The following is a 25,171-nucleotide window of genomic DNA, read 5'->3' as shown; positions in this document are numbered from 1 at the left end:
CAAAGGCCCGATCACCTCTGGACTTCAGACGAGACCTCGGTTGCGTCAGGAGCATTTGATTGGAAGATCTAAGTGCCTTATTAGGGATAATAAGGCACAGTTATTGAAGGGAACGAAGGGCAGTTATTGGTCACTGAATATTTATTATTTATATTTATTTTGAATTTTTTCTGAATTCACTAAAAATACTTTCAAGTTCCCTGCAACATAAATTGCAACAATTTGTAGATCAAGGAAGTGCAACTGAAAAAGTATTTGCTTTTGGAACTGTACAGTGCATAAAAGGATCAAGTCCAGTTTTACCTGTTCACATTATGGTCTTATTAATAGTACAGTGACTCCCTGAGCTGTTCCTTTGTTTTAGATTTATGTCATGTTAGAAGTAACAAATATATTGCACATATGGCACATCTTCTCGTAACAAATGCCACAGATTCAAACAACTGGCAGAAACGTCTTAATAATTTTAGAAAATAATTAAACTTAACTTGATTCAGCACAGCACTTTAGGTGTTTTTCAGTGGTCCCAAATGCAGGGTAGCAAAACTCTAATTGAATCTAATCTAATCTAAGGTGTGCAACACTACACATAGGCACACGGAGTTGCTAACTCTCTTACCTTCTCTGTTGATCCAGGACTGAAGGTGCGTGAAGTGATGATCAACGTGTCACGCCAGCAGGTGGAAGATTTCCATGGCCCCGAGGACTACTGGTGTCTCTGTGTTGCCTGGAGCCACTTGGGCACATCCAAGAGTCGAAAGGCTACTGTTCGCATCGCTTGTGAGTTTGCAACTCTCCCCTAAGATGTGAAAATTTAGGGCATGAATTTTCAAGTTTATGTAAAAGAGAAATGGTATAAAGACTCAAAGTTTTAACAGCAAACTTGTGACTTTAGTTTTGGCTTGCAATCTTGATTGCAAGATTGAATGAAATGATTGAATAAACATACAACATATTTTAGAGAAGATGTTCATTAAACACAAAAGAACTATAGATGATAACCAATCATGCATATATGACTCTTCCATTTTATCTCAAAATCAGTCCTTTTCCTATACTGCAGGGTACTTCATGATGCTATAGATGTCACCACATTTGGTCCATAAATATGATTTATACTTTTATTTTGAGGGCATCTCCTCCAATTTACACATCAAAGTGTGTGCTGGGGAGTGCTAGTGCATATGTGGAAAAGGGGCATAAAGGCTTTTCTGTCTCCAAAGGGAGCCATGTGAAGTTTGATAAATGCGATGATACTTGTGTCAGCATTGTTTGTGGGAGAAGACTGCAAGATTGAAAATGAAAAATAATCTGGGGGTGTGGAGTTAGAAGAAAGGGGATTTACTGGGGCTCATCTCTGCTTGAGGCTAGAGGATAAGGATATATTAGCTGCTACTACCTTGACACAATGAAACCTCTGAGCAAACTGCCAGTGGTACCCAGGGTTTCTGGGTATTGTAGGGAAAAAGATATGTAAAGCTAAATCAATGGAGAACTCTTTAAATGGCTCTTGTAATGAGCTGCATGTAAGACCCATGGACTAAAACAAAGTTTACAAATATACAAACTACACTGCACAAGTTCAGCTGAGAAATGTAAAGGCTTGAACCTGCACAGACATCCAGCTGTTTCTTTGTCACTAATAGATCAACGGATAAAAGAGAGATGACATAAAATCCTCAAGCACATTGAATTATAGTATGACTAGCTCTCGGGTACTGGAAAAGTGATTTTTCCCCACATAGGTCTGTGTGATAGCTTTATAATGACATCAAATGACCACTCAGACCTCTCTGACATATGATTTACAGCATCTGTTCCCAACAAAGGACAACAACCCTGTTTCATTGGACCAAAATCTGTGACCATGGCAGCAAAAACTTTTTATCAAATGAATAATTAATTCCCACAAAATAATATTGTCTAACCAAGTGGGACGCTTTTTTTTATTTACAGCTACTGGTGTCCAGCAACCAATACTGTTTTCAATTTTTAGAGCTCAAATCTGAAGGTGTGGAGTGAAAAAGACATGTATTTGGCAAGGTTCATGTCTACTTGACACTGCTATGCTGGTAGACGTAATGCCAGGATAACGTGAACTTCTGATGGAATCGTGGGCTGTATTCAGAACAAGCATAATGGCACTCACAGTCCAAGTTATGAAGCTTCAAGCTGAGTGCTTTTAATGTTGGTATTTGTAAATGAGAAGGGACAAACAAGGAGTGGGCTTCACTGAGAAACTGACAAACCACACTCTGCTTTGTCCTGGTTTTTGAGACTAATTAGAACAGTAGTAGCTGAATTGCTCTGTGGGTAATAAGGGCTCCTTTTTCAAAGAAAGAGGATGCTAGCTTAGTGGCCCATTATGTTAGCAAACAAAATTATAACCTTCAATCAAAAGTGATCTATTTTTTTGTCAACACTGGTTAAAAAGCATAGAAACACAGAAATACTGAGAGGTTCTGCTGAAAATGTACTTCCTTATCTTATAGTAAGACATTTCAGAGATTCACTGTGTAGTTAAAGGAGAGTTTCACCAGTCTGGCCCAACTCAGGTCAAAGTTTGCTGTATGTAAAGTGACTCTGACATTGATTTATTTATGCAGGCATGTACTCCAAGGGTCTATATATTTAAAAAAAAAATACTAGTTAATACAGCATTATAATAACATGACCATGTTATAACAAAATATTTGTGTGTCTCATGTTTTATTCAAGTTTTTTTAACCTTTGGTCCATTTGCTTACTTTATCTAAAGCAGTCTCTGAAGAAAATGTTGCACACTCCAACTTCAAAGTTGTAGCGACCAGTTGTATTTAAATAATTCCATATAACAAATTAACAAAACTATCTGGCAAATGATTTACAGTGTCTGTCCCCAAAGAGAGCGGAGTGTACAGACAACAGAGCCCTCTCCTTGGACCAAACTGTGCGAGCGCAACAAGCTGATTTTATCTTGAATTAGATTTTTTAGCAATGAAATAATCAATTCCCAACAAAATGCTCTCAAGTTAGACACAATCAGCTACTTTCAACCACTCCTGTCTGAGACCAATACTGCTGCATGTCAGTAACCTCTAGTTAGAGGTTACAGAATTTGTAAGCCAAGCGAAAGTCAAAATAAATTAAATACAGTAAGAAAGCAACATATTTCTTTTGTCCTTTGAGAGAAAAAAGAATATGTTTGGTGAATGACAGTAACTGTCGAGCTCTTTATCTACTGAGATTTGGGTGTCACTGTGTTTGCAGTCATTTTACACTGAGTGTAGCTGCCAGCTGAACTGAGGTTTTGACTGCAGGCTCAACACCTTCCCTCCTGTATGTGGATCTTTTACATGCAAGCAACCTCTTGTGATCCCAAGGGTTCATAAAAACCCATTCATAACTGAAGTGAAAATTTCAAAGGCACATTCCTGCTTTATGTTTTAACTGGTTTTCAGTGAATAGCTGCAGCGCAATAAGCTATCAAAGGCAGTTTGGAAAATGGGCCGAATAGGATCTGTCACTATTGTATGCACATGAGTGCCCAGGATGATCATAGCAATCCTGCTCACTTCATCCATCCAGCATATTCTTCAAACCACCTTGTTAACAGATTACCCAGCACAGGGCCATTGGATCCTCTCTATCGTATACAGGCTACATTGGATTTTGAAGGTCGTGGTGTGCAGAGGGGCAAGCCTGCGTGTTAGCTGCTAAAGGGAATTGAGGCCAGGCTGACCATGACACTTGACACCTGACAGCAGCCTCTTATCTCCCCATACAGACCTGAGGAAAAACTTTGAGCAGGACCCCCAGGGGAAGGAGGTCCCAATCAATGGGATGATCGTTCTGCACTGTCGTCCTCCGGAGGGAGTGCCCGCTGCAGAGGTAAGTCCGCTGCTCCTCAGCTCCGCCTGTCCCAAAAGAGAAGAAGCTTATACTCCCACTGAGCAGAAAACATACGCATCAGAGCGGATACTTATTCTGTGAGAGTAGCTCTGTGCCACTCAGAAAGTCGATTCTACCTTCAGCTCCGCTTTCTCTGACCTTTAAGAGATTGATATAGTTGTGTTTAGAAACTAGTGATAAGTGCACATAAATATTTGGACACAAAGGCACTGGCTTCAAAGTCAGCTAGACACCTCCTGATGAAGAGGATTCACAATATAGCTTTTAATCCAAACCTCTATCCACAATGTTGTCAATAAGATCTACACATCAGCCTTTCACATGTTCTCTTAGCCATGCAAACCAGAAACATCTGGCTTCAAATGCAGAAGTGGGATGTTGCTCCCTGTCCTCCTGGATTCTGTTGTTTGATCTGTCAGCTTCTACTGCGTGCTCATAAAAGGGTTGATTGTGCCTTGCGGTTACTATATGGATATTCAGGATAGGGATTGCACCACTGCACCTAAGAAATTATTTACAAAGAACAGTGGATATTTTTCACTTGTCTGTTATCTGGGCTGAGTTTATTTACATGCACATCGTGTCCCATTTTCTCCCTCAAAGTCTGTTCCTGGGGAGGCTCATATATCACAATTACCATCAGAAACTTCATTAGTTATGGCTTTGATATGATCGCGACCTCTGATCTTCCGCAGCTTTTGTTACGGCCCTAGCTGGGCCTCCTGATACTGCCCTTGTGTGGGCGTGGTGTTTCTCTCCGCCTCCTCCTCTTTTGCTCCACCCCTCTGTCTCTCTCTTGCTCTCTCTCTCCCCAGGACACAGCTGCTGCTTATTGGACTCACTTACCACCTGGGCCCAGTCAGCAATCACCTCTCTGAGGTCATATAAGCTGGGGATGAGCTGTGAGCAGGGTGTGGGGTGTTCTCTGGTGTCTCTGCCTTGTGTGTGGTTAGCCTGCTTGAAGTGTGGAGTTAGCATCGCTGCTTTATGTGAGTAGTGTGGGCTTGTGGGCCTTGGCAGCAGTAAGCCAGCTGCTGTTAGTGACAGGGTGAGTTTGTGGGCCCCTGGAAGTGCCTCCTCGTGGTGTGGAATTTTTGTTTGGTTGTTGTGTTCTTTGTTGTTGCAACCTTTTTTCTCTTTTTCTGAGTGTTATTGGTAAAACGGCGTTGCTGGCTCTTTATGTTAAGATGATCTATAATAAAGACTATTTTATTTACTAAAAACACTGGTCTGTTTTCCTTTCATTCTGTTCTGGACTCATTTGTTACTGGTCCCCTCACTCGCATGCCTAGACCCCTTCGGGTGGGACGTAACACTTTCATTAGTAAATCATAAGAAGACATATGCACCATACTCCAAGAGACAAAAGTAAATCTTTCTTTTCCATATAGCTCGAGTCTTTCTCAAACAAAACTGTCATATTGGTACCAACTGTGTTGTCTTTCTTTGTCATGAATAACGACATAGTTTGGTTTCTAGCGGACGTAAGTCTCATACAGCATTTATCCCTTCTAAAGCTGAGCAATTGCCAGTAGGGCCAAGAACACATTCAGGTTTTCAAGGGTAAGTTCATATCATACCTGTATATCATCTTTTTTCATAACTTTGAAAAATTTATCATATGTGATCTACCTGTGTTGTTGAATGTCCTCAGGTTTCCTAAAGATTGGATTTCATCCATATTACAAACTCCTGATCCACATTATTTGTTACATTTACTTCAGCATGCAGATTATCAACATGTTTTACTGACAGCAAAAAATCTCAAGACGCGGTCACAGCAACAACTTGGCTTTGTCTTATGCATTTCTTCATCACGTTAAACTTTCTTGACACAGTAATCAAAGTGAAACATATATATCTGCTAATTACTTTTTATGAGTTTAGGCTCAAGAGCACATCACGACCGCGTAGGTGTTCTGATAAGATTTGATTATCTGTATTTATGCTATAATTAGATAGCAAGGATCTGATGGCAGTCAGTGTGCTATGTAGGTGTGGTGTAATTACAGTTTTGTTTCCACCAAATGTCCACCAAAACCATAACCACTTATTTAGTTAGACCTTTTTTTTATTCTAAGCAGGTGCTTTTATCACAGATACAAGGCCTTGGCTTAATAATCAGCCCATCAGTCATAGTAGTTATTGTTGTGACCCATATATTTTTCCACCATGTTCTGTTTTGTGGTCCTCAGCTTCAGCTGACAAGTTTCCAGGTCCTCTAAGATCTGTCAGTATATGATACAGTGTTCTGGCTACAATGTTTGAGTAAAGGAGTAAATTCATGTCTTCAGAAACCTCCATTTTTTGGACAGGTTAAAGCTGATTACTGCAATAAAAGTCAATAACCTAGTAGACTATATTTGTTTAATCTTTTATTTTCTAGCATTTTATACATCATATTATTAAATTGTTATTTGAGAACATATTTCTGTTGTTTTCTGAGTTTCTGACTTTGTATACATAAATGTGGCCAGTAAAAGTAAGAGCATGTGAACATTTAGATAGATGGTGCAAGTCCCTGTCATCTTTTTGCTAACACTTAATTATAAGGGTTTAACTGTAACTGGATGTTTGTCTTTTAATGTCTGTTACTTGATGACCCTGATAACAAGTCAGGTGAAGCTCAGGATCAGGTCTAGGTCAGATAACAGTCAGACAATATTGTTATAAAGTTTTTAAAGGACACCTATATGCTCTCTTGGATTTTTTGTCATATGTTCCGTTATACCAGTGAGCTCCATCTCTGAACATGTTTTTTCTAATCTTGGCTCTTTATGATGTCAGTAAGAGCAGATTTCCCTGATATAGTCACCTCAGGTGTGCTCTAGATGCGAGCACAACAGTCGCACCCATACTCTTTCTTCTGAACCTTCTGTTTATGAGGGGCAACCAATCTGAACAAAGTTGCCTTAAAAGAAGTTGGGATGGAGTTGAAAAGGCTTGTTTTAAGGTGAGGATGAATAGGGGAACTGCACCAAGTGTCAGTATATCATAAAAAAGGATTATTTGAACTGTGTATCAAGCAGAGCTACTCTAAGATCCACAGAGGATGCCATCGCCCACGTCCTACACACCACTCTCAGCCATGTGGACAAGAAACAGGGTAACTATGTGCGAATGCTGTTTGTTGATTACAGTTCAGCGTTTAACACAATAGTGCCCTGCAGACTGTTCACAAAGCTGAGGGATCTGGGACTTAACAGCCGTCTGTGTGCATGGGTGTTGGACTTCCTCACTGGCAGAACTCAGGTGGTGAGGGTGGGCAGGTGCTTCTCCAACAGCATCACCATCAACACAGGAGCACCTCAGGGATGTGTCCTCTCGCCACTGCTCTACTCCCTCTACACTTCAGACTGTGTGGCCACCCATGGCTCCAACACCATTGTGAAGTTTGCTGACGACACAGTGGTGTTGGGTGCCATCTCCAACAACGATGAGACGGCCTACATGGATGAAGTGAAGAACAATCACCTCCAGCTGAACGTCAGCAAGACCAAGGAGCTGGTGGTGGACTTCAGAAGGAGTCAGCACAGAGACTACAAGCCCATTATCATCAGTGGAGCTCCAGTGGAGAGGGTGCAGTCCTTCAAGTATCTTGGTGTCCACATCTCCTCAGACCTGACATGGGCTGCCCATATTCAGGTCCAGACCAAAAAGGCTAGGCAGCGCCTGTATCACCTACGACAACTGAGGAAGTTCAGGGTCTCTCCAAAGATCCTCAGGATTTTCTATACAGGCGCTGTGGAGAGCATCCTCACACAGAACATGACATGGTGGTTTGGGAACAGCTGTGTGAAGGACCAAAAAGCTCTCCAGAGAGTGATCCGTACAGCAGAACGCTGCTGCAGGATTGCTCTCCCCCCGCTTCAGGACACCTACACCAGGAGATGCCGGACTAGAGCAGCGCAGATACTGAAGGACCCGTCCCATCCTGGCAACAAACTGTTCCAACTTCTGCAATCTGGTAGAAGGTTCCGCATCTTCCGGGCAAGGACAGAGAGACTCAAGAGGAGCTTCTATCCCCAAGCCATCCGGGCCCTAAACACACACACCTGCCCTCTCACATCATCTATAATTGACTGAGACAGGACTCTTCCAGACACTAAACCAAGGCACAATGTACATTTCAATTCCTTTAATTTTAAATATGTTTATATTGTCTATCCTGTAAAATAGTCAGATGTCTATTCATATTAATGTACAGAATTTACCTGCTCGCTGCTACTACTGCACATTCACCCAATATATATATATATATATATATATATATATATATATATATATATATATATATATATATATATATATATATATATATATATATTAGGGGTGCAACGATATTCGTATCGATATTGAACCGTTTGATACAGTGCTTTTGGTTCGGTACGCATATGTATCGAACAATACAAAATTTTTAATTTATTTTATCAACTTTCCTTCTGACAATGCTGTCTGTGTTGAGCGCTCAGTGAATCTGCGTTCGACTACTCCGCCTAGGCTCGACAGTGCAGCCTAGGCGGAGTAGTCGAAAGCAGATTCACTGAGCGCTCAACACAGACAGCATCATCAGAAGGAAGAGCGCAGGGCAAGCTAGCAGACAGAAGTTAAGCTCTCCTTACAACATGGACCTCCCGCACCCTCATTCAGATCTGGCGTTTGGAATTATTTTGGTTTTCATGTGACGTATGACCCTGAAGGTAAGCGAGTCATGCACTAAAGTAAAACAGTATGTTGGATGTGCCATGCAATGCTCAATTACATGGGTGGGAGCTAGTGTGTTAGCGCAGTTAGCTCGTTAACGTGTTGGCCGTCTAGCCCCATGCACGGGGATCGGCGGTAGCTAGTTAACGGAGATTTGCCATGTTGTGGCGTTAAGGTCATTTCAATGAGATTAACCTGAAAGCACTAGTGGGAACACAACGAATATGACTGCACATTTACACCGACATCATCCTAGTGCAAAGACAAGTGGAAGCAGAAAAAAAACAAGCAAGCATGCTACTAACTTTAGCCGAGTCATTTAGACAGCTGTTAGCACATGATTCTCCTTATATGTTTAATATGCTGCTGAGAATATAGCCCAGAAGAAGCGGATAGTATAGCTTTTATTTTGGAAAGAGCCATTTCTCTGTAATAAACTCTCTTTTTCCAAAGATGAGTGATTCCTCAATCAGATACAGGGCTCGCAATATCGCTAGCCCGACGTCCCGGGGCTAGCGATCTTTTCAGTCGGGCTACCAAAATCTATCTCTGCCCTGCCCGTCGGGCTATTGCAGGAAGGAAAAATATATGTCAATGCTTTTGCATTCTTTCAGAAATGTAGCTGGGTAATTATGTCATTGGCATCGGTGAGCCACTGTCAATATGTGACATATTGAAATCGCGTTTGAATTTGCGCTTGTTTTTTTGCTTTCACTTTGCAATGACAGCACTGATCTGTGAGTGATGATAATTTGTGCACCAATTCCTCTGACATAGTCTTATTAATTGTTAGCTTACTATGCAAACATGACAAGTGAAATCTCCCGCAGCAAGCTTAAACATGTGAGAGGTTGATCGCGCAGAGAATCGCTGAGCTTATGTGAGTGCGTGTGTAAAAGCAGCAGGATTTATATTTGACTACGATGACCTTCACAGACAGATATATATTTTAGTTCTGCTGAGCCAAATAAGACAGGTCAGGGTGAAGAAGTGACAGCCAAAGAAAAGCTTACCACAAAACTGAGAAGTTATGACAAATCAGACTATAAGGCAAAAAGAAAGTGCAGCTTTATGGTTTCATGGACAAAAGAATTTCTGTGGCTGCAATATGACGAGCTAAATAACCAGGGCTGCACATAAGTGGTCTGCAGGTGCGCATTCGCTGTCAAAATAAAAAACACGCACAAGGGTTAGGGTTAAATTTAAAAACTGTACTTTTGAGTTAAAATATATATTTATAATTTTAATAAATGACAAATTAAAAAGGCATGAACATTTTTTTTGTATCGAAAAAATATCGAACCGTGACACCAAAGTATCGAACCGAACCAAACCGTGAATTTTGTGTATCGTTGCACCCCTAATATATATATATATATATATATATATATATATATATATATATAACAAACACCCAGCACGCCCCTGCGGGCGGTTTATCCTTCAAGCTCGGGTCCTCTACCAGAGGCCTGGGAGCTTGAGGGTCCTGCGCAGTATCTTAGCTGTTCCCAGGACTGCGCTCTTCTGGACAGAGATCTCCGATGTTGTTCCCGGGATCTGCTGGAGCCACTCGCCTAGCTTGGGAGTCACCGCACCTAGTGCTCCGATTACCACAGGGACCACCGTTACCTTCACCCTCCACATCCTCTCGAGCTCTTCTCTGAGCCCTTGGTATTTCTCCAGCTTCTCGTGCTCCTTCTTCCTGATATTGCTGTCATTCGGAACCGCTACATCGATCACTACGGCCGTCTTCTTCTGTTTGTCTACCACCACTATGTCCGGTTGGTTAGCCACCACCATTTTGTCCGTCTGTATCTGGAAGTCCCACAGGATCTTAGCTCGGTCATTCTCCACCACCCTTGGGGACATCTCCCATTTTGACCCCGGGGCTTCAAGGTTATATTCGGCACAGATGTTCCTGTACACTATGCCGGCCACTTGGTTATGGCGTTCCATGTATGCCTTGCCTGCTAGCATCTTGCACCCTGCTGTTATGTGCTGGATTGTCTCTGGGGCATCTTTACACAGCCTGCACCTGGGGTCTTGCCTGGTGTGATAGACCCCAGCCTCTATGGATCTTGTACTCAGAGCTTGTTCTTGTGCTGCCATGATTAGTGCCTCTGTGCTGTCTTTCAGTCCAGCTTTGTCCAGCCACTGGTAGGATTTCTGGATATCAGCCACCTCCTCTATCTGCCGGTGGTACATACCGTGCAGGGGCCTGTCCTTCCATGATGGTTCCTCGTCTCCCTCCTCTTTCTTGGGTTTCTGCTGCCTGAGGTATTCACTGAGCACTCGGTCAGTTGGGGCCATCTTCCCAATGTATTCTTGGATGTTCGTTGTCTCATCCTGGACTGTGGTGCTAACACTCACCAGCTGTTACCTCTAAAGAGCATTTTGTTGTTATTATTATATTTTTTGCTTCAAGCATTTAAATCATGGTTAGAGCCAACTTAAATGGAGGCTCCCAGGGAGATGGAGGACACGTTTCATACACAGTGACCTGCAGTACTCACTCATCAGGGCAAATAGTGTTCAAATGTCACCAAATACACATTTGGCACCAAATGTCCATTCCTCTTATTTTTATGTAGACTTGCAATAATCAGCATGAACAATATATGTGTGACTGCTGTGTGCAGGAAACAGATTTAGGCAGAGGTCAGCTTCTGGCCCCGCACTGTCTAAATGATTCAACATGAAAATGGAGGAGTGATGTCATTTCAGTGCTGCAGAACCCACGGCGTGGATAAAAATAGGTGAATCCGTGCGGCTCAGACCGAATCGCAATGTCCCATCTAGTCCTTTGTCAACACAAATGAGCCCGGCCACAAGAGATGGGAGTGAATAATGTAGGGAGCACAGGGCAGATATCTTCAGCCCAGTCGATTTCAGCGCACCTTGTCCATGAAATATTGAGATGGCGTCCGTGAGTGCGCTAGTATGAGGTTTCAGTGACTGCAGCTGCAGGATGGCTGCTGCTGTGGTAGGACCAATAGGATGCGAGAATGCAGTTTGAAGTGCGGCGCATAGGCTGTGTTTGGGAATCAACCTCGTCAGCAAGGATGTCAGTGTGAGCTAATGAGTCTCCAGTCACTCGCGGTGGAATCATTTTGCATTATGTGGTTACAACAGTTTATTTAGGCTGGAGTCTGACACTGAGCAGGAAGGTCTCCTGCACTCTGGAGATCTTTATTTGCACGAGGGAGGGGCCATGGCAGATGTCCTGTAGTCCACCTCCTTTTCTGTCGTTTAGTTATTCCTCCTACTCTGTAACAGTCAGCATTGTTTGTCTTTTCTGTTTCTTTCATTTATGTACAGAAACCCCTCTAAAACCATGAATACATAATTATGTATGATGAAGAAAAGCACTGACCTGACATTAGTTTGGCTTTGTTAACTCATTCACTGCCATTGAAAAACTTACGTTGACTGCCATTGACGTCTATAGACGTCAATTACGTTTTCAATGGGAGGGGCTAGAATACAACCTCGGGCAGCTTGTCAGTGAACTGCTTGAAATGTATTTTTCACAAAAAGCTCGTTTTCTCCCTTTTTTTGGTCAAAACAGGCATTTTTGGTGGAACCCACCTCTCTTCTACAGCTGATTACTAAAGAATGGAAAATGGTAGAAACAAGTTTTTTTTTTTTTTGGATGGAAGAAGAGAGTCTGTTCTTCATTTTGGTAGGTTCAGCGTTTATGTGATCATAACACACAGTTTTCTGTGGCTCTTCAAAAATGAGTAAAAATGCTCAAAAACCCTGGCAGTGAATGAGTTAAGTAGTTATGAAAACATAATACAGCAGTGTCCTTTTTAATTGTGAAAACCTGTACAAAGACAGTTAAGTTCCTCATTGAAAAGGTGCAGTAGGTCAAGTGGAAGATTAAAGTTGTTGCATCTAGGCTGACACTTGCGAGTAGGAGTGAGTGGTTTTATATCTCTGGGGCTCAAAATTTGCATGTTAGACAACACAGTGCTTGCTGAAACTTTTGATTGGGGGAGCTTGTGTTGTGGCTGTGAACAGTCAGACAGGAAGCTCCGCTGACACAACGCAGTTTTACCTCTCTAGATCACTTTCTTTGGAAATATAGTGTGCACCTGAGTCTTTCTAGTTATTATTATTGCCATACTTCAGTCTAAATCAAATCTAATTCTGTAAGACAGAATTTATATATTTATTTTTATGCAAAAACATTCCCATATAGACAAATTATGCTTTCTCTTTTGTTTGAGTAAAAAGAAATGTGATAAATGATCATACAAATGCATAATGTTAACTACAATCCTTTAAATCTCAGCAACTTGTGAGAAGTCAGCAAGTTTAAGTTTCTAATTAAGAAATTGTAGAAAACAGATAATGAGACACTGATACCTCCAGGTAGTGTTTGGTAAAATTAAATGTTGGCCTTAGAAGGAAAACGGTTCCTTTTCTTTCCCCAATTAAGAATATTCCCTTAACCATGAATACATTTAAAACTTTTTTTTTTTTTTATTGTTTGTTTCCTTTAATGAGCTCTAACCTTTCAGACTTTCCACTGCATTTGAGGAGTCAAAAACCTTCAGATGTGGCAGTGGTTATCACTAGGTGTAAACCTAGTGATAAAAATATAACTCCATGGAAGCTGTCATATTTGAGCTAAGTTACAAAGGTGGCCTGTAGTGACAAATAGAGAGCGGTAAATATTACAATATCTTAGTTTTCCATTGACTTGCACTAATAAAGATTATTTTCATCCAAATAAGGTATGTGCTTTTGCAATAGAACGAGGAAAAAGGAAGACACAAACCAATGAATCAACCAGCCAAACAGTCTGCATGTGGACCATTTGTAGCCTGTTTTAGGTTCCTCTTATCAATTACCCTTTGATCAACATATTCACTCAAAGACTGAAAAAAAGAAAAAGAACGGTGGAAATAACCAAAACATGGATACTTTGATTTTTAAGCATATTACTGTTTTAGCAAAGCAGTACATTAGCATTGTGGTTAGCACTGTTGCCTCACAGCAAGAAGGTCCTGCGTTCAATTCCACCATCACCATTATTCTGTGTGGAGCATGTTTTCCCCATGTTTTGTGGGTTCTCTCCGGGTACTCTGGCTTCCTCCCACAGTCCATAGACATGCAGTTAGTGGGGACATGTTTATTGGAAACGAATAGTTATGTCTATAACTTCTGTTCCCTTTCAGTCGATTCACTCGGTACAACACATAAGTATGGGATATCACGCCCTCGCGTGTCCTGGCTGAAGAAACCTTTAATCACGCCTTTAAGGCAGATGACGTGTGATGACACGCGCACGGCCCCGCCTGCACATATAGCCGCTGTCATCACAGTCATCCCTCAGTTCGATAGCCGCTCAGTGGGGCCACCTTGTGTTGTACCTCGTTCCTCTCCTTCAGGGAACAGAAGTTATAGACATAACTATTCGTTCCCTTTCAGTCGATTCACTCGGTACAACACATAAGTATGGGACATATATACACGCCCCACAGAGCAGCCACCGAACCGGAATCGGACCACCACATCCTTAGTGAGTGGTAGACCCAGCAGAAAGGACAGCATGAGCCACCGAAGGGGCTGTAACGTCCAACCGATAAAACCGCACAAAAGTGTGCGTTGATGCCCAACTAGCTGCTGCACAAATATCAGCTACAGGCACCCCTTTAAAAAGAGCCCATGAGGTTGCCATCCCCCTGGTGGAATGAGCTCTCACTCCGTGGGGAAAAGCAAGACCACCAGTGAGATAGCTTCTATAATCCAGTGGGACAGCCTCCGTTTGGACAGAGCTCTACCTCTATTTGGATCAGCGAAGCAGACAAACAGCTGGTCACATAAACGCACATTCTGAGTGCGCTCAATGTAGGTGCGTAGCACACGCACTGGACAAAGAGAATGCTGCATCCTCTGCTCCTCAGATGCAAAAGGTGGGGAGCAAAAGCTCAGCAACTCAACTCCATTGAGCTATAAGATGCAGGCATGATCTTGGGAAAATAGGCAGCATTTGGATGCAATACGACCTTGTGGCCATCAGAAGAGAACTGTGTGCAGGAGGGATGCACAGAGAGTGCATGAAGGTCACCCACTCGCTTTGCCAAAGCCAAAGCGAGAAGTAATGCAGTCTTATACGAAAGAAATTTCATATCCACAGACTCAATGGGTTCAAGGGGGGCTACAAAGGGCCTCCAGCACCAAAGACAAGTCCCAAGCAGGGACACTGGACTTAAGCACGGGCCTCAGCCGGCGAACTCATTTCAGAAAACGTATGGCGAGGGGATGTGCACCTAGTGTCACCCGGTCAAAGCCAATATGACAAGCAGATAATAGCTGCTAAATAAACCTTAATTGTTGAAAATGAAAGGCCCTTATCCAGCAGCTCCTGCAGGAATGTCAAAACATCCACAATAGAGCACTGAAATGGGAGAATGTGATGGTCCTGGCACCATTGCTCGAAGGCTCGCCATTTGTAAGCGTACAAGCCTCTAGTAGATGAGGCCCTAGCGCTCTGAATTGTCGCTATCACACTAGGTGGCAAACCCTTAGCAATCAAGTTTAACCTCTCAGCAGGTAAGCATGAAGGCGCCTCAGATCTGGGCACGGATGAAACACTTCTCCTCCCGCCTGAGAGAGGAGATCCCTGCGGAGAGGAAGCTGCCAAGGACTCACTGCTAGCAGGCTGATTATCTCTGCATACCACGACCTTGTGGGCCACCAAGGGGCCACTAGAATCAGAGAGAGGGGGAATGCCGACGCACTCTCTCTAGAACTGGAGATATAATTTCCACTGGGGAAAATGCATACAGGAGCACGTCTGGCCATTGGTGCGCTAGCGCGTCCAAACCCAAGGGTGCATCGTGGTCGATTATGGAGAACCATGCATATGCAGGAACCATGCAGGAGCGCTGACGGGCATGGTTCCGGCTCGTCATCGGCTAATCCGTCAACGTAGTCCATGTGGTCAGCCCAGCTAATTGCGGGGACATAGACCGGAAAATCCTCGTCTTCGGACTCGGACGAAGCCGGGGCTCCAGACTCAGAAAGGAGAGGGTCATGCCGTGCGACAGCCGAGCGTCCCAGCACTTTTTCCACAAACGTCACCCGTCTTTCCAGGGTCGAGCGCCGGAGCTGGCGACATAACGCACAGGCTTCGGGCTCCGTCAACGCTCTCCTAGCGTGGACAATCCCCAGGCAGACAGGGCAGGCATCGTGCTGGTCGCTGTCGTGCAAAGAGGAACTGCATCCCTGAGGGCAGGGGCGAACAGAAGATTTCTGCTTTGCTCGCTTCGGTTTAGAGTACATTCCAAAACACAAAGCAAAACGCTGCACGGGAAAAACTTGAAATTAGCGCTCCGCGGGCAGCCTACACACCAACTGCGCGGTGGAGGCTAACACCAACAGGGGCAGTTAAGCTAAGTTCAAGTCGGCAGACAACGGAGCTAACTAGCAGCAGCTAGCTAGCCCAACTCAGCAGAGGTGTTCTCAGCGAGGTGAAGAGCGTAAGAACTGAGGGATGACTGTGATGACAGCGGCTATATGTGCAGGCGGGGCCGTGCACGTGTCATCACACGTCATCTGCCTTAAAGGCGTGATTAAAGGTTTCTTCAGCCAGGACACGCGAGGGCGTGATATCCCATACTTATGTGTTGTACCGAGTGAATCGACTGAAAGGGAACTCTAAATTGCCCATAGGTGTGAATGTGATTGCGAATGGTTGTCTGTGTGTACTGGTGACCTGTCCAGGGTGTACCCTGCCTCTCGCGCTAAGACAGTTGGGATAGGCCCCTTAGGCTCCCCCTGCAACCCTTAAAAAGGGATAAGTGAGTGAATGAATGAATTACTGTTGTACATATTGGGGATTACTAACTAGCTTGATTAAGTCTCTATTTGCTACATGCCCTTGTTCAGACACCTAAATGCAGCTGTTAGCTAAGATGTTCAGCATGTTCATCAGTTATATAATGCTCTAAAAAACCAACCAAATCCCTGTATTATTGTAGGGTCTCTCCCACAAGACATTTGACGTGGCTGCTATTGTGTATGTTTCTGTATGTTTAGATTTGTTGAAATGGTCTTAAATCAATAATTATACCCTCTCAGCCATTTCACATCATTTCTTTGTAAAGAAAACAGATTCAGCCTTTAATGCTCAGACATCCATTTAAGACTTAATCAAAAGTAAAGTCTTTGTTGGTGTCTTTTTATGAATTCAGTGGGACAAAATAAATGTAAGCATCAAAATGTAACTTTCTATGGGGTCTTTTTGCAACAAAATACCTTCATATCTCATATTCAGAGAGCTGAAATTAATTTGGCTATGGTTAGAGAACATAGAAGGAACTTATTTGCAATTTTGTTTCACGGCTCCCGATCCAAGACCAATTCTCCACTTGTAGTTCACAGATATCAGGAGATGTGAATGCAGAGTAGATCTTTTAACTTGGGGAGAAAAGAGGTCCATGAGAGCCTTGTATAATGAGTTTCTTTTGAGAGGTTACTCTTAGAGAAAGTGTGAAATGAACAGCCAAACTGGAAGCCAATTTCAGCTTCCCTGAATGAAAGCCTTTAATCCAGGATGAATCCCCTTGATCTACAGTAGCTCAGGTAGACAGGCCACAGTACAAAGGAGCATCAACTAAATGCTCCTGCACCGTGATACAAGCTCTCCTCTGGTGAGCTTCACAAAGACATTGCGATGCAGCTCCGAAAACAAGTTAGCATTTAACTCTATCCCACCTCCCGCCTCTGTTGCACTTGTTTCTACTTTCACATCCGACTCCTCTGTTATTTTCTCATAGGTCAGAGAAAAGCTCCTAGAGAGCAGATGATGAGCTTCATTATTAAGCCGAGCAATTACATCCCTCCCGGCCCAGGCCGCAGCCAGGCGCTCCCTCTATTTATTTCGTTAAGATAAGACAGATCGAGGTGGAATAGTAATGCAGCGCCTTGTAGCTCAGAGGGGAGGAGAGGTGGCATTTGGGAAGCAATAGGGGAGAGGGGATGGGCGATGCAGACCCACTTTCTGTTCTCCACGTATCATTCTTGATTAACCTCCAGAGCAGGAGAGCACAACAGAGCTGCAGATAGCTCCCCTCCGAATGAACCTGCCGCTGTCGGGCTGACTGTTCGGATGAACACAGCATGTCATGCTGAGTTCAAAGTGTATCTGTGTGTATGTGTGGATGCACACATACTTTTAATGACAAGGCCTGCTGATTGGTGGATGGAGAGATCTATTGGGAGGATCAGCCCTGAAGCCAGGAGTCTGATTTGCTGGTGTCACGTGATCACCAGGGATATGCCCGGTGGCACACTTAATCTATATAATTGCACTGATGAGATGCTCAGCAGAGGAAAACTTCCGTTTCCCACAGTCAGGCAGGTAAGAGTCACCCACAGGCGGGAGGAGATCATGTAAAATTGTGACACCTAAGCATGACTCAGCAGACAGATTTTCCTCCTTAGGGCACTGAAGCACTCCATTTGTACTGAGTCACCTTGACATCAAATGACCATTAGAGCCAAGCAATGAGACACATGAGCAGAGGGGAAAAAATGCTTCAGCTGGCAAGGACTTGATCAGCACTGTCCTCATAAGTCTTGGTGATGGCTACAGTGTCACCCGTTTACATTGCTCTTCTGTCCTCTAATTGCCCCTCGACACCCACATTTCTCAGCATCTAATCATCAGGAAATGTCATCAAGAATAAGCTGTGCATGTGTATGTGTGTGGGTAGTTAAGTAGATAAGGGAACCTGGCTGGTGTGAGGACGTGACCTTCAGGGGCAATTCGGGTAATGAAATCACAGGAAGGAAGTCCTGATGCCGGGGGCCCACCTGGTAACCCCTCTGTCAGGGCTGACACTGATGACCGCATCCTAAGTGAAACAAATGTGCCAATTAGGCAATTCATTCCTCACATCCTCTACCACACAACCACTGGCCTAATTTGTATTTGTCCCTTCATCTTTTTCCCCCATCACCTCCTCCTTCTCTCCCTCTCTTTGTCTCTGTCTCTCTCCTCCCTTCTCTTCCGCTTGGTGAATCTTTTCATCAGTACCCAAGGGCTGTTAGTGGCAGACAGACAGCTAATGTGCAGTGTGGCCCCACACTGGGAGGGCCAGCTCGTGCCACACATTAATTGCCTCTTTCAAGTCACGGATTTCCCCACAGGGTAAAATTGAAATAAATACATAAAAAAAGTTGTTGGTGGTGGTGGTGGGGGGGATGGATGTAGTGCGGTGTGGGAGGGTGCCAGGACTCGTGTCATCCCTTCAGTGACGGATGACTTTAATCATGAGAAATTAGACCCCATCCCCTGCCCTGCTCCTCTTACTCTCTGTTTTCTTATCTATCTAACGATGCTAGGCCGCTTAACCTCTGATGAAACCCCCCGTGTTAGAGGCCAGTGTTAAATTATACAGAAAAATCTGCAGGCCCTCAGTCGCACTGTAAAAAAAAGAGAAATTCTCATTCTAACTTGGAGTGGCACAACTGGTTGAAATAGAAGTTCGGAAAAATACAAAATGAGAGAAATGATTACTATGTTATGACGTTCATTATCATTTTTATTCATGTCAATATATACCTGCAATCCATCATCCCTCAGGTCTGTGTGTCATTTCTATTTACCCAGTGTTTGCATGCCCACAGGCGCTTCCTATTTGCATCCAGCCTGAGTGTTGTTTATTATCAAGGGTGGCTGCCTGTGCTCTTCCTATAAATCCATCAGCCCAGCCCATTTTGCTGCGCTATGAATGTAATTTGCAAATGCAGCGATGCAGCTCCCTTACCAGGGTAGAAGCAGTAAAGCGTCACTAAGTTTGTAATTCATAATTAGTTTTCCTCTCTGTTGCTGGTAATTGGTTATAGCACATCCTTTGACTGCCTAATGGCTTTAGCGTTAGTGGTTATACTGCCTAGTTGTGGCTAATCGGCAGGGTGGGCCTTGTAAAATGTAGCTGATCAGCAGTTATGTGTATTGCTGGGCTTTTTTAGGGGTGCTGAATCCAGATACAGGATCTGCTACTAAGATTTGCACGTTGACGGTTCAGTATGCTCGAAACAAACAAAGTGTTGCTTCACCATGTCGAGCCAGTGCTCAAGACAGGAAGTGTGCAGTCTATTAATCTTATTTATCTGTCTTAGACCCATTGTTTTAGCATTTCTGCCCTTTAAACCAACTTTCTTCTGACAGGCTGCCCCTTGCAAGAAAAGGATATGAATAGCAGGGCTTCTGTGTGTTCTGTGGATGTCTTCAGTCACTGACAGCATGAAGAGCCAGGAATAGAGAAGCAAAGCATAATAGGGGTCCTTTAATAAATGTAATAAAGGACTTGTATAAATGTAGTATGTTTATAGTAAAGTATGTAAAATTTGAGTCGCCACAAGACAATTTAGTTAAATGGAAAACGGAGGTTTGCATGTGGTTAACACTGTGAAAATGTCTATTTTAACCCAAATCTAATTCTATTCAATTCGTTTTCATTTATATATTGCCAAATCACAACAACAGTAAACCTCAAGGCACTTTGTATTGAAAGGTAAAGTGACCAATTACTTGGCAACAGTAGGAAGAAAACACAGAGTGATGTGTTAGCTCAGAGAGTGAAAAGAGGTGTGTGAAGAAAAAACACTCAGTGAATCATGGGAAGGTCTATAGCAGCTTAGCTAAGGGAGGATTCAAAAACAAAAGTTTTAAGCCTAATCTTAAAAGTAGAGATGGTGTCTGAATCCAATCTGGGAGCTGGTTCCACAGAAAAGGGGCCTGAAAGCTCTGCCTCCTATTCTACTATTAAATACTCTAGAAACCACAAGTAAGGCTGCAGTCTGAGAGCTAAGTACTCTACTGGGGTGACACGGTACTATGAGGTCTGATTATTCCTTGTTGTAAGGAGAAGAATTTTAAATTTAATTGTTGATATAACATGAAGCCAATGAAGGGAAGCTAATATAGGAGAATTACCCTTTCTTTTTCTAGTCCCTGCCAGCATTCTTGCTGCAGTATTTTGGCTCAACTGAAGACTTTTAATGGAGGTTTTAGGACAACTTGATTATAATGAATTACAGTAGTCCAGCCTACAAGTAATTAATGTATGAACTAGTTTTTCAGCATCACTCTGAGCAGGATTTTTCTAGCTTTAGGGATATTGCACAAATGCAAGAAAGGAGTCCTACATATTTGTTTAACATGTGCATTCAACCACATATCCTGGTCAAAAAGATCTAACCTACAGCGTAAGCTATTCCATTAGTTTCTCAACTTTTAAGCCGCAGCATTTTGCTTGTTTGTTTTGTTTTTTTCTGTTTGTTTTTTGATCAGAGGGTGGACTACCAAGTCATCAGGAAAAGGTAGCAAACCTGGTTAGCATAGCTGCTAAGTAGTACAAAGCTACAGACTGATAAAGTGCTAAAATCTCTATCACCAAAACTCAAGAATAAACGTCTTGGGTGGGCTGTACCCCACATATTAAAATGCTCTAGAAGGTACCAACAGCACAAACATAGTCTAGTTTAGTAACACAGAACTAAGGCCTAGCACCCGATTGGAGCAGCCTGTGTTAGCAAACCTGTCCATTAACTTTAATCCCAAGCAGTATTTAAATCCCCCCACCGTAAAGCTCTGATGAAAGGGGAAACTACCCATAGAGGTCAAAGACCTTGTTTATAAAAGGCAGTTAACATGTTTTTAAGGCTAAAGTTTGGCACTTTACCATGAGAGTGTATGGGGATTGATTTGCTTTTTAACCTAACCATAAATGGCAAAGAGAGGAACTGCATTTTTTGGCTCTTCCATCTTTGGCTTCTTTTTATAGCCTCAAATAGGTAAATCAAGATAGCCATTTGATTAAACCAACCCTAACCCCTATACCCTATCCAAAGCTCTTCTGTTTGTCAGAAAATAAACTTTATTTTGAATACATGTCAACATAGCTATCAGTCATTATTTCCTGTGTTATTGGATTGCTTTAAATCTTGGGTCCATTTGTCTGCCCATTTAACATGGTGTTAAGTGGAATTGCTCTAGTGTGTTGTACTTAACTATGATGTTAGTGATATTTGCTGCAAACACTCCTCATATGAGTACTATATTACCACTCTTTGACAGGTGGAGTGGCTGAAAAATGAAGAGCTGGTGAGTTCCCTGACGGATGACAACATCGACACCCGAGCCGACCACAACCTCATCATCAACGAAGCGCGCCTGTCCGACTCAGGCAACTACACCTGTCTGGCCAGCAACGTTGTGGCAAAGAGACGTAGCGCCACGGCAACTGTGATAGTCTTTGGTACGCCATCGTAGCAGCTGCTTATTGCCTGCTACAACACATTACAGAGTAGTGACACAATGTTTACATGGCACTTCAGATCAATTTGTTCGGCTTCCTGTGCCCCTATACACAAGTGATTAAGAGACCCGTCTCTGTGTTCCCACTGAAGAGCAATGTTTCCTCTTTATTCAGATGAATGTATTATTCAAACACTCAATTTACTGCCTCTCATTTAAAATCAATGTGTACTTTATGAAAGGAAATAAGCCAGTGTGTCTTAATCTCATTTAAAAGGAGTGTTGCTTATTAAGTATTTATTTGCCAGAGGCCTTCCAGAAACGTGGGTTCGCCAGCTTTGATAGCACTGCTGAGCAGAGAGAGAGAAAGACAGAGAGATCATAAAGTGCTTCAGTCACAACGCTAAGCGGTCGACTCCAAACCCGTCAACCAGTATGAGTCAGTGTCGCCTTTAGAAACGACGTTTCCGTTTAATGGCTGCTTTCTTTGCTTTCGCATAGTTCCTTGTCTTTATCTTAATCCAAGTGCAAGAAACACTGAACTGAGCAATTACGAAACAGGGAGCTGTATATCCAGCGTATTGCGCTGTGCTCAATCTGCTCCTACCGTTATACATTGTTGCCTTGCACTGCCTCTGAGCCTGCATAATCATTAATAACCCCAGCAGCTCTTGTTAGAGTGTTTAACTATGCCAGAGTTCAGTAAAAAGTATTATTCATTGCCGTGCCCTCACTCTACTTCTTTTTCTTTTCTTAACTTTGCTGGACTCTCTCCAGTGAATGGCGGCTGGTCCCTGTGGACGGAGTGGTCGGCCTGTAATGCGCCATGTGGGCGGGGTGTCCAGAAGCGATCTCGGACCTGCACGAACCCGGCACCACTGAATGGCGGGGCCTTCTGCGAGGGCATGTCCGTACAGAAGATCACTTGCAACGCGCCCTGTCCAAGTTAGTTCTACTTCTCAGTTTTTGCTTAGATTAAGCACAGCTTAATGGGGCTGTGAAGATACAAAAAGTAGCTTTTGCTACGTGTCAAAAACTATTAATGCTTGGCTGAAAATAATTAAGCTGGTAAGTCCGACAAAAATGTTCACATTAAATGTTCTAATGATATTAGCGCATGATGACTTAATTATCTCCAATTCTAGCACTTCTGTTTTCAGTTGAATTTATTGCAAGGCTGTTTAATTCTATTTGAACAATAACAGTAACATTTAGCTATCGCTGACATGTAGAGTGACGTTAATAAGCTTCATTCGTGCCTCATTAGCATTGCAGGCAACCAATAAAGGGACTGCAGTGGTCAGTTCCAATAGTGGCTACACATTATTCCTTTGCCAATGAGAGAGAGCACTGCTATGCTCAAGAAACTACAAACAATAAAAAGAAGAAGGCAGATTTATGATGCAAAGTAAAGTGACTAACAGAAGCAGTGGTGAAAGAGGTTATATGACTCAGTGCCCAGCATGCAGTTCAGTGGGAGAAGGTGAGCTTAGGTGCTTGTTGAGAAAATGAATTTTTACCTTACAAGAGCAAACAGGGAGGGATTTTGTTGATCTGGGGAGGTTTGTGCTCACCCAGGCAAAGGTTATCCTTTATGGTGAAGGATGCATCAACACACAGACATATCTGCAGAATTTAAATGGATACCTGTGACTGTTTCTTAAACAAAAGGCTGCTATTGAGTCAAAACTAGTTTCGTTGCTCTGGATAACCACAACAGGCAAATAATAATAATATTAAAATAATTAATAATACTCATAAATTTGTCTTGTGTTTTATACATATGTAAAAAAAAAAAGCCCCAATGCACACACTTTTCAAATTCTTAAAATTTGAATAGCAGGCATTACGAAAAAAAAGTGTGTGTGTGTGTGTGTGTGTGTGTGTGTGTGTGTGTGTGTGTGTGTGTGTGTGTGGCAGGGGGGCACTTTACATGGACTTTTATGTAGAATATTCTTTGTCACCGACACATGATCTGATATTGCCGTACTGGGATTATTCTCTTGTACAAACTGGCTCCTTTAATAGTCTAGACATCCCACTGTGCACTTAGGGTCATATGCAGTCCTGCAAAACAATAACAGCCTAAATCTTCATAAGTAATTCATAAGTGACTATCAGCTATTACAATATACAATTACAATTAGTTACTTTTTTTAACCAAACACTAAAAAAAAAGCAAATGGATCAGATTTACTAAAAGTGACCTTTGATCTTATGAGGCTGCAGGTATTTAAACTACACAAAAATATGTGGAAGTTTGTTCTTTAGGCTACCTGCACTGAATAATCCCCTTTGAACTTGTTGCAGCCTCCAACAGGTCTGCACACCTCCAGCAACTCATGGCCATAAACTGTAGTTTCTGTGCTCTGGTGTCTAGGACTGTTGTTGTTGGTGAAACATGGAACAAATCTGATCAGACTAAAAAAAAGCCAACTTAATCAATCAATTTTTTCCTCATAAAATACTGGGTTTCCTCATATTTGGCATGAGAGTATGAGAATGAAGGATGAAAGAAAGTTGGCAAAGCTTTAAACTGTAAAAATATAGTACACATGAAACACTGTTGATATATCGCATTGTCTGATGACATTAACAATAAAAGAAAGTAGAGTGATCAGCTCTGCTGCATCAGTTGCATGCAAGCTGAATTAACTGAATTTATTTTTGTTGAATAGCACTGAATACAGACCTGAGGCAGATGGAAATGTCATGCTTCTCAGGTGTTTAGTAATAACCAAACAAATTAAAATGTCAGAGAATCAGTACTGAAGTGGATATATCAGTCTGGACTAAACTGGGGGATGACTGACTGATTTAGCCATTAAATTAATTAAACATTTTAAGTATTCGATGCTGACAAATGATCAGATTTATATATATATATATATATATATATATATATATATATATATATATATATATATATATATATATATATATATATATAGAGATAGAGAGAGAGAGAGAGAGAGAGAGAGAGAGAGAGAGGTCATGGATGATGGAGTATTGTCCATGGACAATGGACAATACTCCATAGATAATATCCTTACATAACATTTTTATTTGCTACAGAGACATTTGCATGCTTCAAAAAGTACAATTTGGAGGAAATGCATTATAATCACTGCCCTAAATGTGCTTAAATCCAACTTTTAAATCAAATTGTTATGCCAATGAGTTCACAAACAGTATTGTGCATTAGCACTGAGAGAGTTGCTGTACAAATATTTCCTTCTTATGATGATAAAAAAAGGTAATTTCTTGCTAATTTGCCAGTGCAAATGTATGAAT

The 25,171-nt window shown here is 42.4% G+C and overlaps 1 protein-coding gene across 1 annotated transcript in view; it reads left to right on the top strand.

The window, feature by feature from the left end:
• LOC146657074 (netrin receptor UNC5D-like) overlaps window positions 1-25,171 on the top strand; it is a 289,291-nt gene that overhangs the window by 157,104 nt on the left and 107,016 nt on the right. The window contains exons 3-6 of the mRNA XM_085424935.1: window positions 637-780; window positions 3,767-3,870; window positions 21,698-21,878; window positions 22,655-22,822. Of these exons, the coding sequence (XP_085281061.1) occupies window positions 637-780; window positions 3,767-3,870; window positions 21,698-21,878; window positions 22,655-22,822 (597 nt within the window). The remainder of the gene's footprint in view (window positions 1-636; window positions 781-3,766; window positions 3,871-21,697; window positions 21,879-22,654; window positions 22,823-25,171) is intronic.

The sequence above is a fragment of the Rhamphochromis longiceps genome, linkage group LG12 (assembly GCF_057381845.1).
Source record: "Rhamphochromis longiceps isolate RC_006_pf linkage group LG12, R_longiceps_female_GT1.1, whole genome shotgun sequence".
NCBI lineage: Eukaryota > Metazoa > Chordata > Actinopteri > Cichliformes > Cichlidae > Rhamphochromis > Rhamphochromis longiceps.
The sequence above is the reverse complement of the archived record's forward strand: the minus strand, read 5'-3'. Positions and strand labels throughout refer to the sequence as shown.